At 41.4% G+C, this 14503-nt stretch overlaps 1 protein-coding gene across 5 annotated transcripts; it reads left to right on the top strand.

Moving 5' to 3' along the window:
• Positions 1 to 3205: 3205 nt before the first annotated feature.
• Positions 3206 to 14446, top strand: LOC110527896 (CXXC-type zinc finger protein 1). Of its 5 annotated transcripts, none has more exons than XM_021609492.2 (14): positions 3206 to 3512; positions 9198 to 9310; positions 9404 to 9504; positions 9598 to 9740; positions 11210 to 11365; positions 11490 to 11636; positions 11790 to 11897; positions 12123 to 12301; positions 12386 to 12593; positions 12735 to 12845; positions 13193 to 13242; positions 13328 to 13424; positions 13547 to 13699; positions 14020 to 14446. In XM_021609492.2, the coding sequence occupies exons 1-14, from the start codon at positions 3510 to 3512 to the stop codon at positions 14164 to 14166; spliced, it is 1716 nt and encodes a 571-aa protein (XP_021465167.2). In that variant the 5' UTR covers positions 3206 to 3509; the 3' UTR covers positions 14167 to 14446. The 5 variants fall into 5 exon arrangements, with proteins under 5 accessions (XP_021465167.2, XP_036839271.1, XP_021465168.2 ...); XM_036983376.1 differs by having other exon boundaries at positions 3206 to 3708; XM_021609493.2 differs by having other exon boundaries at positions 3206 to 3921.
• Positions 14447 to 14503: the final 57 nt, after the last annotated feature.

The following is a 14503-nucleotide window of genomic DNA, read 5'->3' as shown; positions in this document are numbered from 1 at the left end:
GTGTGTGTGTGTGTGTGCGCACTTGTGTGCGAGAGAGAGAAGTGACTGATGAGATGAAATAACATAAAGTGGGATTAGAGACTAATATTTCTAGATACTGGATTCAGAAACAATATATGGGGTGTAATGCTGCTATCTTGAATGTTACCCAGCCAAACAAGGTAAAATGTTTTACATTTGAATGCACCTGATTAAGTGACACATTGATGAATCACCGTAGGAGATTGTTCTGTTTGAAACTGACAGCATGTCGGTTGAAGATTCTTACAAAGAATGAGAATGGGTGGGCTACAGTGGCGAAAAAGAAAGTAAACAAGAGAAGTAAAGTTGTGCTGGAAATGAGGAAATCCAAGCCTAGTCTAGATGTGTTTTTAGTCAGAGTGAGGGTTCTAAACAAGTGTTATCTGGGAGCAGTGTGCCTATCAAGGGGGTTAGCGCATGAAATGCATGCAGATTAAATACATGAGGAAGTAGGTGATCTGTCATTTGACCCATATGGTGGATGGACTGAATAAATTCACTTCATCCATACTTTTGTTCTTTGATGAAGAGTCTCCCATCTCATTTAAAAATAGGGGTTATGAGATACCCTGAAAGAGTGACTGCCTTTAAAAGCAACGAATCCCTTTGAAAACGGCCTATGTGTGTCAAGTCCTGACCTTAGTTCCTTTTTTATGTCTCTATTTTGGTTTGGTCAGGGCGTGAGTTGGGGTGGACAGTCTATGTTTTGCATTCTAGGTTTTGTTCTTCTATGTGTTTGGCCTGGTATGGTTCCCAATCAGAGGCAGCTGTCAATCGTTGTCTCTGATTGAGAACCATACTTAGGTAGCCTTTTCCCACCTGTGTGCATGTGTGTGCGTGTGCGCTTCAGTTGCGTCACATTCTTTGCTGTTTACCTGTTTTGTTTTTTGGTTGTTTCACTTTCATTAAAAGATGGAACTACATACACGATGCGCCTTGGTCGATTTATGACAGGGAGTTTGAGGATAGCGAGCGTGACAATGTGGCATCAATATAAGTCAGAAACAGTTATTCTAGAGTCAGTATCATCTAAAACGACTTTTGGAACATCCGTGTGTCAAAACGGGTAAATGAAGGTTTGGTTTTGACTTGACGATGTCCATTTGACCACCAACATGAGGTGAACAGCTGCGCTGATTGCTCTCTATGCATAGATAGTGAGACAGACCTGCCCAGAAGCTCTGACTTTGTTTACTTAAGACAACACATTGCATTTTTTTTTTTTACTTGAGAAATACTGCACCAAACACCTTAATTACATGCAAAATTGTGCAACTAAAACATTCTTGGCAAAAACTTCAACATTAATTGCAGGGTAGCAGGGCGGCAGGGTAGCCTAGTGGTTAGAGAGTTGGACTAGTAAAGGTTGCAAGTTCAAACCCCCCGAGCTGACAAGGTCGTTCTGCCCCTGAACAGGCAGTTAACCCACTGTTCCTAGGCCGTCATTGAAAATAAGAATTTGTTCTTAACTGACTTGCCTAGTTAAATAAAGGTAAAAAAAAAAAAATATTACAGATTTCTTGAATTACCTTAGATTAATTCTAAGGATTTTAAAGAAGGGAAATAGGCTTCTGCATCTAGTGTCTCATGGGAAACAAACATCATTAACCAAATGTAGAATCGGTCAGGAAACACACATCCAAGACTGAAATTTAATTTTTCTGATGAGCAACAGAAAAGCACGTGTAGTCGTTGGCTTTTTAAGAGCTTTTGTGCATAAACCCTTTCAGTGTCATAAGTGCAAAAGATTTGGTAATGTGGCAAGTGCATGCATACGGGAAGAGTATTGAGTGCCAGCGGAGGTTATACTGTATGTTGCAATTGTGGTGACGAACATGCACCCGAATTTCCTGATTGCCCTGTTAGGCTGAAGTAGAAAGATGTCACAAGAGTAAGGGCTGGCCAGTGTGTCTCCTATCTGGAAGCGAAGAAAAGAGTTGAGGAGTGAGTAATGTTGAGGATGCAATGGTAGTAGAGCCTGCACCAGTGAATGTTTCTAGGCATCTGAGGGATGCTAATATAATCCATGTTAAAAAGGTGGACATTTATTGCAATGGTCATAAAATGATCAGTGTAAACAGAGAAGAAATCAGAGAAAATTGGTATCAGCTGAATGTTTTTTAGGACTAAATGTTTTACAACTGAGGCCTTGCAAGGAATCCTGTTGAAGAATGTTCCACCCTCACAGGTCCCCGAGCCTGTTGGGATGTGATTCGAGTTGAACTGTGACTGAAGGAGAGGGATGATTTTTTTTAATGTGTCTATTTTTCTATTTTGCATGATGTCTCCACCCCCCCCCCCCCCCCTCTTTTCCTTTTGTGCAAATAATTGTTTTCTATAGTTTACTACACCATACAGTAGGTGCCGGCAATAGACCGTATCGTTTGTAGTCTGCCAATAGACCTCAAAGAAGAAGAAGAACCAACTAATGGCTGGAGGAAAAAAGGAAGCGTGATTGTTGGTTTGATGAAGTTGGTTGAAAATGGAGGCGAGTAGTGTGGACGAAATGGAGGAAATGGAGAAAAGGTTGGAGAACAAAGAGCTGTGCTGGATTGTGAACAATATGGGTGTCAGTTCTGCTGGTATGGAGTGGGAGGATGAGGGTTGAGGACCGGAACTGCCGGTAGTGGAAAGACATACAAAGAAAAGAGATCATGATACAGAAAGCAGTGGAGTAGGGGGGCATAGTGCAGAATTTGGTTGATGTCCGGTGCAGAGAGAATCTAGAGCGGCTCAGCGATTTGGAATCAGTCATGATGTATCATATGCAAAGGCTGTAAGACAGAATGGTGGAACTACAGTGCAGGCTGATGGAGCTTCCATGACTGCTCCCGTACTAAGTGGACCTAATGTGGTAGCTGGTGCTTCTGCTGGGCCTGGCATGGTTTCGAGACTTGTTCAGAAATCTTGTGCTCATGAATGTGCTGTGTCAAAGGACACTTTGATAGTGAAAGAAAGTTAACTTCATAGCTTTCATTTAATTTTATCAACACGCCTCAGAGCAGAAATGGAAGGATGGAAGGTTATGGAAGGTTATTGTGGATAAGGCAAAATAGTTATTCAGGGTAACAGATGCTACTGCCTAAATGGTTGTTGACATGCTGAATAATCCTTAGGGGGGATTGTTTCAGCATAATATTAAGTCCAATGGTTGGGGGCTTGGGAGTTTTTTTGTTTGGGGGGGGGGGTATACATTAGTAGGGATTTATCTGTTTTTCACATTTTCTTTTCTTAGTAGTACAGAATTAGGCAAGCCATGATTGATTGCACACTCCAGCACAGTAGGCGGGGCATGCACATTCAACGTTTGTTTGCGAACCGCCACCGCAATGACATCATAGAAGAAGACCCAACCAATGGTTGGCCAGCTATATACCGAATCCATCCGAGTTCAGCCGATGATTTCCGGCGTCGTCGAACCAGATTTTGACCCGGAGCAGTTGTTTACTATCGTTGAAATTTGATCGAGGATTGCAAAGACATCACAAATGGTAATGTTGGTTAACTAAATTAATAAAGAGAGGCGTTTTATTGTATGTGAATTTCACGGTTAGTTGCCTAGCATTGAGGTAGATTCGTGCTAGTCCCTGGCTAAGGTAGGTAAATTAGCCAGTAATTTGGGGTATTAAGCAAAGATGGTGGATAAAGGAATATAGTTCACCCTGGCCGTTTACCATTGAAAAAAAGGTAAGTTCCGGTCTACTTAACTGGGTGTGTCTCCCATAGGCACCAATGCAATAATGAACCAGAAAAAAACAGTGAGTGGGTTGTCTCGCTTCCTTTTTCGTCTGTGGTATCATCAAGATCCATATTACTAGCGAATTTGCCATCTGGAACGCGGCAGAATTCGTTTGTAAACAAATGTCTCATTGCGCAGACCAGTACGACTCGATGTAGAGTGTAAGTAAAATAGTAGATATGACACAATTTAAAATGTTTATGTTGTGTTTGCCATCAGGGTAGTTGTTTTTTAAAATTATAATTAGCCGATCAGACCGAAACTCCAGCGGTATAGATAGATAGTTTTGCCTTACCCGACGATAGAATATTCTGACCCGGGATGTTTTGTTAAGAGCCCAGATGCTTGGTCTAATCCAGGCCCAGGGATGGGCAAATGGCCCACGGACCAATTAAAAATAAGTAAAAACCTAGTGTCGTAATTGTAGTGTACATGGAGCCAAATGTGGGTGAATTTAATGGCTGAAAACTTTGCCCCAGTATCTGTGCTAAAACTTGGTATTCACTGTGATCAATTAGAGGTTAAAGAAATGAGAGTAAGGAACTCAGAGATAGCCTATGGCAAATGCAGCAGTAGGTTGCGTCATCAACTAATTGAAATACATGGACCTAAAGTCGACAAAATGAAAAAAAGTAGAAAATATCCTGGTGAAAATTCCTTCAATTACATTCATCTCTCTACTACGCATGTTTGCCTCTTTCAATCTGTCTTGATTTGAGCTATTGCTAGTGAAGTGCAACATATCAAATTATCACTGGGTTGGGCCTGTTGCTAGCTAAATTGCAACATTGTATTAACTAGCCTATTCAGGGCCCTCAGAGTTTGATGTGCCAGTGAGCTCGGGACAGCCACTGGATATGTGGGATCGTCAGATCATGATATTTTTCTCTTTCACACCGAGGCTTGTTTGATTTATTGAGGCCGGCAGTGTTGGAAAGATTTTTCAAATACTGAGGAACTATCATTCTCAATGGATGTTAAAAAATACTATTTACTTGTGTGAGGTGAAGAGAAAATGACTGAGAAGCTCAATTTATTAGTGGTGTATGTGTGTAAATGTCACTTTCCTACATATGGTGTGTCTCTCCAGAATGCATGCATATCTTTGCCACACACCCCTCCATCTTCTTGATGCAATATTTTAAATGACACTCAACACACATCTTTACACACATACTGAACAAAAATATAAATGCAACATGTAAAGTGTTGGTCCCATTTTTCATGAGCTGAAATAAAAGATCCCAGAAATGTTCCATACTCACAAAAAGCTTACTTCTCTCAAATTTTGTGCTGAAATTTGTTTACAAAGCTCTTAGTGAGAGTTTCTCATTTGCCAAGATAATCCATCCACCTGACAGATGTGGCATATCAAGAAGCTGCAAACAACATGATCATTACATCGGTGCACCTTGTGCTGGGCACAATAACAGGCTGCTCTAAAATGTGCAGTTTTGTCAAACAACACAATGCCACAGATGTCAAAAGTTTTGGGGGAGCATGCAATTGGCATGCTGACTGCAGGAATGTCCACCAGAGCTGTTGCCAGAACATTTAATGTTCATTGCTCTACCATAATCTGCGTCTAACGTTGTTTTAGAGAATTTGTCAGTACGTCCAACCAGCTTCACAACCGCAGACCACGTGTATGGTGTCGTGTGGGCTTGCTGTTTTCTTATGTCAACGTTTGAACTCAGTAAAAGTACCCCATGGTGGTGGGGTTATGGTATGGGCAGGTATAAGGTACGGACAACAAACACAATTGCATTTTATTGATGCTATTTTGAATGCACAAAGATACCGTGATAAGACCCTCAGGCTCATTGTCGTACCATTAATCTGCCGCCATCACCTCCTGTTCCAGCATGAAAATGCACGGCTCCATGTCGCAAGGATCTGTACACACTTCCTAGCCGTTTCACCTCCATTACATATGACAGCGCATTCCACTTAGCACCGCCATTAGGAGTGGGACAACATTCCACAGGCCACAATCAACAGCTGGATTAACTCTATGTGAAGGAGATGTTGCTTTGCATGAGACAAATGATGGTCACACCAGATACTGACTGATTTTATGATCCACGCCCTTTAAAAAAAAAAGCTATCTGTAATCCAAGTCATGTGAAATGCATAGATTGGGGCCTAATGAATATTTCAATTGACTGATTTCCTTATGTGAACTAACTCAGTAAAATCTTTTAAATTGTTGCATGTTGCGTTTATATTTTACGTAAGTAGTCCGACCCTTTGCTATAAGACTCGAAATTGAGCTCAGGTGCATCCTGTTTCCATTTATATTCTTAGATTTTTCTACAACTTGATTGGAGTCCACCTGTGGTAAATGTAATTGATTGGACATGATTTGGAAAAGCACACAACTGTCTATAAAAAGGTAAAACATTTGACAGTGCACGTCACAGTGAAAACCAAGCCATGAGGTCGAAGGAATTGTCCGTAGAGCTCCGAGACAGGATTGTGTCTGGGTAAGGGGACCAAAACATTTCTGCAGCATTGAAGGTCCCCAAGAACACAGTGACCACCATTATTCTTAAATGTAAGTAGTTTGACCGAGCTCTAGAGTTCCTCTGTGGAGATGGAAGAACCTTGCAGAAGCACAACATTCTCTGCAGCAGTCCACCAATCAGGCCTTTATGGTAGTGGCCAGGCGGAAGCCACTCCTCAGTAAAAGACACACGACAGCCTGTTTGGAGTTTGCCCAAAGGCACCTAAAGACTCAGACCATGAGAAACAAGATTCTCTGGTCTGATGAAACCAAGATTGGCCTGAATGCCAAGTGTCACGTCTGGAAGAGACCTGGCACCATCCCTATGGTGAAGCATGGTGGTGGTGGCAGCATCATGCTGTGGGGATGTTTTTCAGCGGCAGGGACTGGGAGACTAGTCAGGCTTGAGGCAAAGATGAACAGAGCAAAGTACAGAAATCATTGATTTAAAACCCGCTCCAAAGCGCTCAGGACCTCAGACTGGAGGCAAAGGTTCACCTTTCAGCAGGACTATGACCCTAAGCACACAGCCAAGACAACGCACAAGTGGCTTCAGGAAAAGTCTCTGAATGTCCTTGAGTGGCCCAGCTAGAGCCCGGACTTGAACCCAATCTAAACATCTCTGGAGAGACCTGAAAATAGCTGTGCAGCAACGCTCTCCATCCAACCTGCCCGAGCTTGAGAGGATCTGCAGAGAAGAAGGGGAGAAACTCTCCAAATACAGGTGTGCCAAGCTTGTAGCATCATACCCAAGTAGACTTGAGGCTGTAGTCGCTGCCAAAGGTTCTTCAACAAAGTACTTACTGAGTAAAGGGTCTGAATACTTCTGTAAATGTGATATCAGTTTTTTATTTTATTATAAATTAGCAGTATTGTGTGTAGAATGATGAGGGAAAAACTATTTGTTTTCAAAGGCCCATCGGGTCGACCTCCAGAACAAGCTACTTTAGCTATAGTTCTCATACTCAAGGGGGTTTACCCAGCTGGGTTCTCAGCTGATAGTACGGACCACAGCTGGCTCCATGTGAACCACAATTCGGACGTACTATTTAATCCCAACGCTCTGTCTAATCACAAATACACCTCACTTGCGATACGGTTTTGTTAACCTTTTGGAACCTAACTTTTTCATAAAAACGAGATCGTCTTTCAAATACAAAATGTACACTTTCTGTGCTCAGTTTAGCAAAGTTGCACCCGGCTGTTTCACACACTGCCTCGGCTAAGACGCATCCTCTCACCTTGCGCTCGCATTACAGTTGGACTATTCCATTCCCCATTTACAGTGTTTCTCAAAATACAGCTGGGTGCAACTTTCCTAAACTGCTTACTGTAAGTGTATCTTTTGCTGGTGGACCAAAACCGCTGTTTGAAGCTGGTGGACCAAAACCGCTGTTTGAAGCTGGTGGACCAAAACCGCTGTTTGAAGCTGGTGGACCAAAACCACTGTTTGAAGCTGGTGGACCAAAACCGCTGTTTGAAGCTGGTGGACCAAAACCGCTGTTTGAAGCTGGTGGTCCAAAACTGCTGTTTGAAGCTGGTGGACCAAAACCGCTGTTTGAAGCTGGTGGACCAAAACCGCTGTTTGAAGCTGGTGGACCAAAACCGCTGTTTGAAGCTGGTGGACCAAAACCGCTGTTTGAAGCTGGTGGACCAAAACCGCTGTTTGAAGCTGGTGGTCCAAAACCGCTGTTTGACGCTGGTGGACCAAAACCGCTGTTTGACGCTGGTGGACCAAAACCGCTGTTTGACGCTGGTGGACCAAAACCGCTGTTTGAAGCTGGTGGACCAAAACCGCTGTTTGAAGCTGGTGGACCAAAACCGACAGTAACTTTTTAGCCTTGGTCCATCAGCTTCAAACAGCTGTACATTTTATTTTATTTTATTGTTATATATTTCACAGCGATTTAGATGGTACAATGGTTCCCTACACCACCTGTCAAACTTATTCCATAGAGGGCCGAGTGTCTGTGAGTTTTCACTCCTCCCTTGTACTTGATTGATCAATTAAGGTCACTAATTAGTAAAGAACTCCCCACACCTAGTTGTCTAGGTCTTAATTGAAAGGAAAAAGCAAACACCCGCAGACACAAGGCCCTCCATGGATTGAGTTTGACACCCCTGCCCTACACTATTCAGTGCTTGTTTTCTCGCAAACTGAAATTGAATGAACAGTGTAGGATTTAAACAGGATCGGTGTCCCCCCCACGGGACGGTTGAGCTAACGTAAGCTAATGTGATTAGCATGAGGTTGTAAGTAACAAGACAATTTCAGAGGATATAGACATATCTGATATGGGCAGAAAGCTTGAACAATAATTTATCTAACTGCACTGTCCAATTTACAGTAGCTATTACCGTGAAAGAATACCATGCTATTGTTTGAAGAGAGTGCACAGTTATGAACTTGAAAATGTATTCATTAACCAATTAAGCACATTTGGGCAGTCTTGATACAACATTTTGAACAGAAATGCAATGGTTCATTGAATCAGTCTTAAACTGTGCACATACACTGCTGCCATCTAGTGGCCAAAATCTAAATTGCACCTAAACTGGAATATTACATTTGGACCTTTCTCTTGCATTTCAAAGATGATGGTACAAAAACGAGAACAAAATGCATGCTTTTCTTTGTATTATCTTTTTCCAGGTCTAATGTGTTTTATGCTCCTACATTAATTTCACATTTCCACACATTTCTAAGTATTTGCTTTCAAATGGTTTCAAGAATATGCATATCCTTACTTCAGGACCTGAGCTACAGGCAGTTAGATTTGGGTATGTCATTTTAGGCGAAAATTGAAAAAAGGGGTCCAATCCTTAAGTAAGAGGTTTAAATATTACCGTCTATTGAATGGGCTAGTTTAGCTATGAGGTTTGATCTGATTGGCAAGATGATTATGATCTTCTGATGTTTATCTCTTCCAGGACAGTGAAGTGTCAGACTTCGAGCCTGCACCGGGGCTTGTGAGCACTATGGAGGGGGAGAAGGCACCGGTGTACTGCATTTGTCGAAAACCTGACATCAATTGCTTCATGATGTGAGTTTATTCAGATGATCATAGAAGTAAACATGAAATTACTTTGAAACATTAACCTTGGTTTCATAGGGCTCACATCTGTTTTCCTTGTAGTGGTTGTGACAATTGCAATGAGTGGTTTCATGGTAACTGCATCAATCTCACAGAGAAGATGGCCAAAGCTATCAGGCAGTGGTACTGCCTGCGATGCCAAGGTGAGATTTTAATGGTTTACCATTCACTATCATTTACATTGGGTACTCACATGTGCTTTCAAACCTTACACAATGTCTGTTGCTTTTGATTAGACGACAACCCATCATTGGAGATAAAATACCGTCCAAAGAAGAGCCGTGAAAAGGAGGCAGAGAGCCAGAGAGAGTCAGAGAGAAATTTTGAAAGACAGAACAGCACTCCAGATTATAAATCTGAAAAGCGCTGTGGATCAAATGTTAGTTATTTTACATCTTAACGTTATGTCCCCACTTTCTTTCAATGTGTCTTTGGAGCTACTCTATTGGCAAACATACAGTGCTTTCAGAAAGTATTCATACCCCTTGACTTATTCCACATTTTGTTGTGTTAGAGCCCGAATTCAAAATGGATCAAATAAAATGTTTATCTCACCCATCTACACACAATATCCCATAATGACAAAGTGAAAACATGTTTTTAGACATTTGCGCACATTTATTGAAAATTAAATACAGTTATCTAATCTACATAAGTTTTCACACTCCTTTGATCTTTCTTGGTAAGTCTCTAATAGCTTCCCACAGCTGGATTGTGCAACATTTTCCCATTTATTAATTAAAACATTTTTTCCAGCTCTGTCAAGTTGGTTGTTGATCATTGCTAGACCAACATTTTCAGGTCTTGCCATAGATTTTCAAGTAGTTTTAAGTCTGTAACTGTAACTCATCTACTCAGGAACATTCACTGTCTTCTTTGTAAGCAACTCCAGTGTAGATTTGGTGTTGTGTTTGGGGTAATTGTCCTGCTGAAAGGTGAATTCCTCTCCTAGAGTCTGGTGGAAAGCAGACAACCAGGTTTTCCTCTAGGATTTTGATTGTGCTTAGCTCCATTCCATTTATGTTTTATCCTGAAAAACTCCCCAGTCCTTAATTATAACAAGCTTACCCATAACATGATGCAGCCACCACTCTTCTTCAAAATATGGAGAGTGGTTCTCAGTAATGTATTGAATTGGATTTGCCCCAAACATAACACTTTGTATTCAGGACAAAAAGCTTTGCCACATTTTTTGCAGTATTACTTCAGATCCTTGTTGCAAACAGGATGCATTTTTTGGAATATTTTTATTCTGTACAGGCTTCCTTTTCACTCTGTCATTTAGGTTAGTATTGTGGAGTAACTACAATGTTGTTGATCCATCCTCGGGTTTCTCCTATCACAGCCATTAAACTCTGTTTTAAAGTCACCATTGGCCTCATGGTGAAATCTCTGAGCAGTTTCCTTCCTCTCCGGCAACAAAGTTAGGAAGGATGCCTGTATCTTTGTTGCGACTGGGTGTATTGATACACCATCCAAAGTTTAGTGAATAACTTCATCATGCTCAAAGGGATAACACTATTATTGTTGGACACTTTTATTTCACACAGAGTGAGTCCATGCAACTTATGTGACTTTTTAAGCAAATATTAATTCCTGAATTTATTTAGGCTTGCCTTAACAAAGGGATTGAATACTTATTGACTCAAGACATTTCAGCTTTTCATTATTTTTGTTAAAATTTAGAAAAACATAATTCCACTTTGACATTATGGGGTATTATGTGTATGCCAGTGACACAAATCTTAATCAATTTTAAATTCAGTCTAACAACAAAATGTGGAAAAAGTCAAGGGGTGTGAATATTTTCTGAAGGCACTGTATCTTTGTCTCTTTTCTGTTTCTCAGGTTAAGCGCTCCGCTCGTATGTGTGGGGAGTGCGAGCCCTGCTTGAGGACTGAGGACTGTGCCACATGCGACTTCTGCAAGGATATGAAGAAATTTGGTGGTCCCAACAAAATAAGACAGAAGTGTCGATTTAGGCAGTGTGATGTCCGAGCCAGGGTCCGTTTCCTAATGATGAGACTATGCCATCAATCTTATTTTTCCTCCTAACTTATTTTCAACTGGTCAAAAAACAGTTGTAGTCTTGCAAACTATGTGACATAATGTCTCTAATTCTCTGCAGAAAATGTTGCGTGTGAAGGATGAAGAGTTTAATTTGCGTGAAAGGAGGGATAATTCCTACCACCGGCAAAGACGATATTCAGATGACTACGATAGTGAGGCAGAACTCTACGAAAAGTACAAGGCGGCAGGATACGACGAAAACATGGTATTACAATATAATTTTCAGCCTAGTTTCTCATGTATCTAACAACAACAACAAATTGAAATGCATTCAAAATACACACAGATCATCTTTAGCTTGGGCAGCACTTTCAAGTATTTTGAATGTGGGTTCATCTATCGTTTTTTTTTAACCCAGCCATGGCTCAGTAATGAGGAGGACGGCCCTCCCTTCAGCCCTGTCCTGCGAAAGAAAGCTGTTAAGGTCAAGCATGTGAAGAGACGTGAAAATAAATTTGACAAGAAAGTAAGCACATTTTATTTTTTAGATCTAGCAAACACACAAAGATTATTGTTACTTGTATCCATGCGGTTGCCGTCCACGTCTACCAAATATTTGAATATTTCAGCTTTTGTTTTTTATTGCATCATGGGAATATTACTGTCGTGACAAAATACATAGAAGTGGAATGATTTTACCTGACAATATAATATGTGTACAATGGGATTTGTTTTTGTGAATTTACATCAGAAAGAGTCACGGCGGCACAAACCGAAGCAGAAGCACAAGGACAAACTTCGGCACAACAATAAGGGCGATGCCAGAGATGGAGGAGGGCAGCGGCAGTGCCTCGGGCCCAGCTGTGTTGAGGCAGCACGTGCCAACTCCAAATACTGCTCAGAGGAATGTGGCATAAAGCTGGCTGCCAAGTAAGAACACAAATTACAACACTGACACAATGCAACAGTAAGAAAATGTGTCGACAGTAAAATACTTTCTATTTCTGTCTGCAGCCGGATCTTTGAGATTCTCCCTCAGCGTATCCAGCAGTGGCAGCAGAGCCCCTGTGTCGCTGAGGAGCAGGGCAAGAAGCAACTGGAGCGGATCCGGAGGGATCAGCAGAACGCCCGCATACGCCTCACCGACATGGAGAAACGCTTCCATGAGCTGGAGGGCATCATTGCCAAGGCCAAGCAGCAGGTGGTCCAGCAGGATGAGGAGGTGAGCCCCTTCAGTATAAGAACTTTTGTTGTTGCCCACTCCAGTTTTTATCCAGTGAGGTCAAAGCTCCTCAGCTAGAGTAATGTTTTTCCCGTTTGGGTTCAAATCTTTCTTTTGTTAATCTTTTGGTTCCTGTTTCAGGCGAATGAAGGGGATAATGAAGAAACAGATCTGCTGATTTTCTGTGTGTCCTGCAGTCACCCTATCAACCCAAAAGTGGCATTGCGACACATGGAGAGATGTTATGCTAAGGTGAGTCTGTAGATCATCATAATATATGCGCTAACGTTTTTGACTGGGAAACATGCTACAGGCTTCAGACAGAGACTTCCTGTTTAGTTTCTCTGATCTTGGTTCTGACAGTTTGTGGTATACATCCAGACTGCAGTGCACTTGCCTGATGAGTGTTTGCTTGCAGTTGCTGCAACATCCTATATGGGGAGAAGATGAAACGTACAGAATGAACACTTAATATAGAGTACTAACAATATGAATATATAAGTTGCAAATATGCACTCCTACCAAAAGGACCAAGGAAATGTGTACTATTTACTGTATAAACTGATAACATTCTGTATTTCGCTCTTTTGCATTGACAGTATGAGAGCCAGACTTCTTTTGGTTCCATGTACCCAACTAAGATCGAAGGGTAAGAGAGTCAAGCACTTTGAATGGGTTTGCTAGAAGTGGACTTTGTTTCACCAAGGTATTCTATGTGCTTTTTGTTTTCTCAGAGCAACAAGACTGTTCTGTGATTTGTACAATCCCCAGAGCAAGACCTACTGCAAGAGGCTTCAGGTCTTGTGCCCAGAGCATTCCAGGGACCCAAAGGTCGGTGATGATTGGCAAGTCAAATCCCAAATAACTTTGTCATAAAGCACACTAATTGTCCTGCTGTTTGACTTATGATTTGTACCTTGGCTTCTCTTGCCCTTCTCATGTTTTGTGGGTAGGTCCCAAGGGATGAGGTGTGCGGCTGTCCTCTGGTCCGTAATGTGTTTGAGGTGACGGGAGAGCACTGCAGGGTTTCTAAGCGCAAATGTAATAAGCACTACAACTGGGAGAAGCTCAGAAGAGCCGAGGTGGACCTGGAGCGTGTCCGAGTGGTTAGTAGTGGAATGCACCACATCAATCTCTTATTTTAGGCCACTTCATCCAGGTTGGGGTCAATTCCATTAGAATTCCTTTAGATTAGAATCAGAAAGATCCCAGGATTCCAGTTCATCTTTTGATTTCTAGCTAACTTGAATTGGAATTGACTAAGACCCTGGTTATAACAAACATATAATTGACCTTCATAAGTAGTAGTTGATATGATCGTGAAAGTGAATTTTAAACATTTTGATTTCAAAGACAGTTTTCAAAAATGATTTTAGTATATTAATCATTACACCTTGCTTTTCTCCCAAAATGTATTTGTGAACAGTGGTACAAACTAGACGAGCTCTTTGAGCAGGAGCGCAACATGAGGACTGCTATGACCAACAGGGCAGGTCTACTTGCTCTCATGCTGCACCAAACCATTCAGCACGACCCACTGACAACGGATCTCCGTTGCAACAAGGACAGATAGACAGCCACATCTGCATCTTCATGTTATTTCTGAGTGGCATTTTTGTACATTTGTCAGATTTATAGTATATCTTAGAATATAATCCTTTCCATCTTTTTGTAGAGACTTCGGCTATTTTTATTAAGGATTTTATGACTTTTGTGCTGAAATTGATTAACTGAAATATTTGAATGGTAAATTAATATATTTGTCCTTGTTTCCAGTACTATTGCTGCACTGTCACTGCTGGTATCTCTCTAGTCAAGAAAATAAAGGATATGTGTACAACACAAGAAGTTGATCATTTTCAGTTGCATTTATATTTGTGTTGAGTATTTTGCTTTGTATCTTTGTTTGA

This window comes from Oncorhynchus mykiss, chromosome 7 (genome assembly GCF_013265735.2).
Source record: "Oncorhynchus mykiss isolate Arlee chromosome 7, USDA_OmykA_1.1, whole genome shotgun sequence".
NCBI lineage: Eukaryota > Metazoa > Chordata > Actinopteri > Salmoniformes > Salmonidae > Oncorhynchus > Oncorhynchus mykiss.
Note: the sequence above shows the minus strand (reverse complement) of the source record. Positions and strands in the feature narration are given on the sequence as shown.

Bases quoted from the DNA above. Each gene is read 5' to 3' on its own strand.
- LOC110527896 (XM_021609492.2), top strand. The intron at 9,311-9,403 runs GTGAGTTTATTC...TTTTCCTTGTAG, and splicing joins GACATCAATTGCTTCATGAT to TGGTTGTGACAATTGCAATG. The intron at 12,302-12,385 runs GTAAGAACACAA...TTCTGTCTGCAG, and splicing joins GGCATAAAGCTGGCTGCCAA to CCGGATCTTTGAGATTCTCC.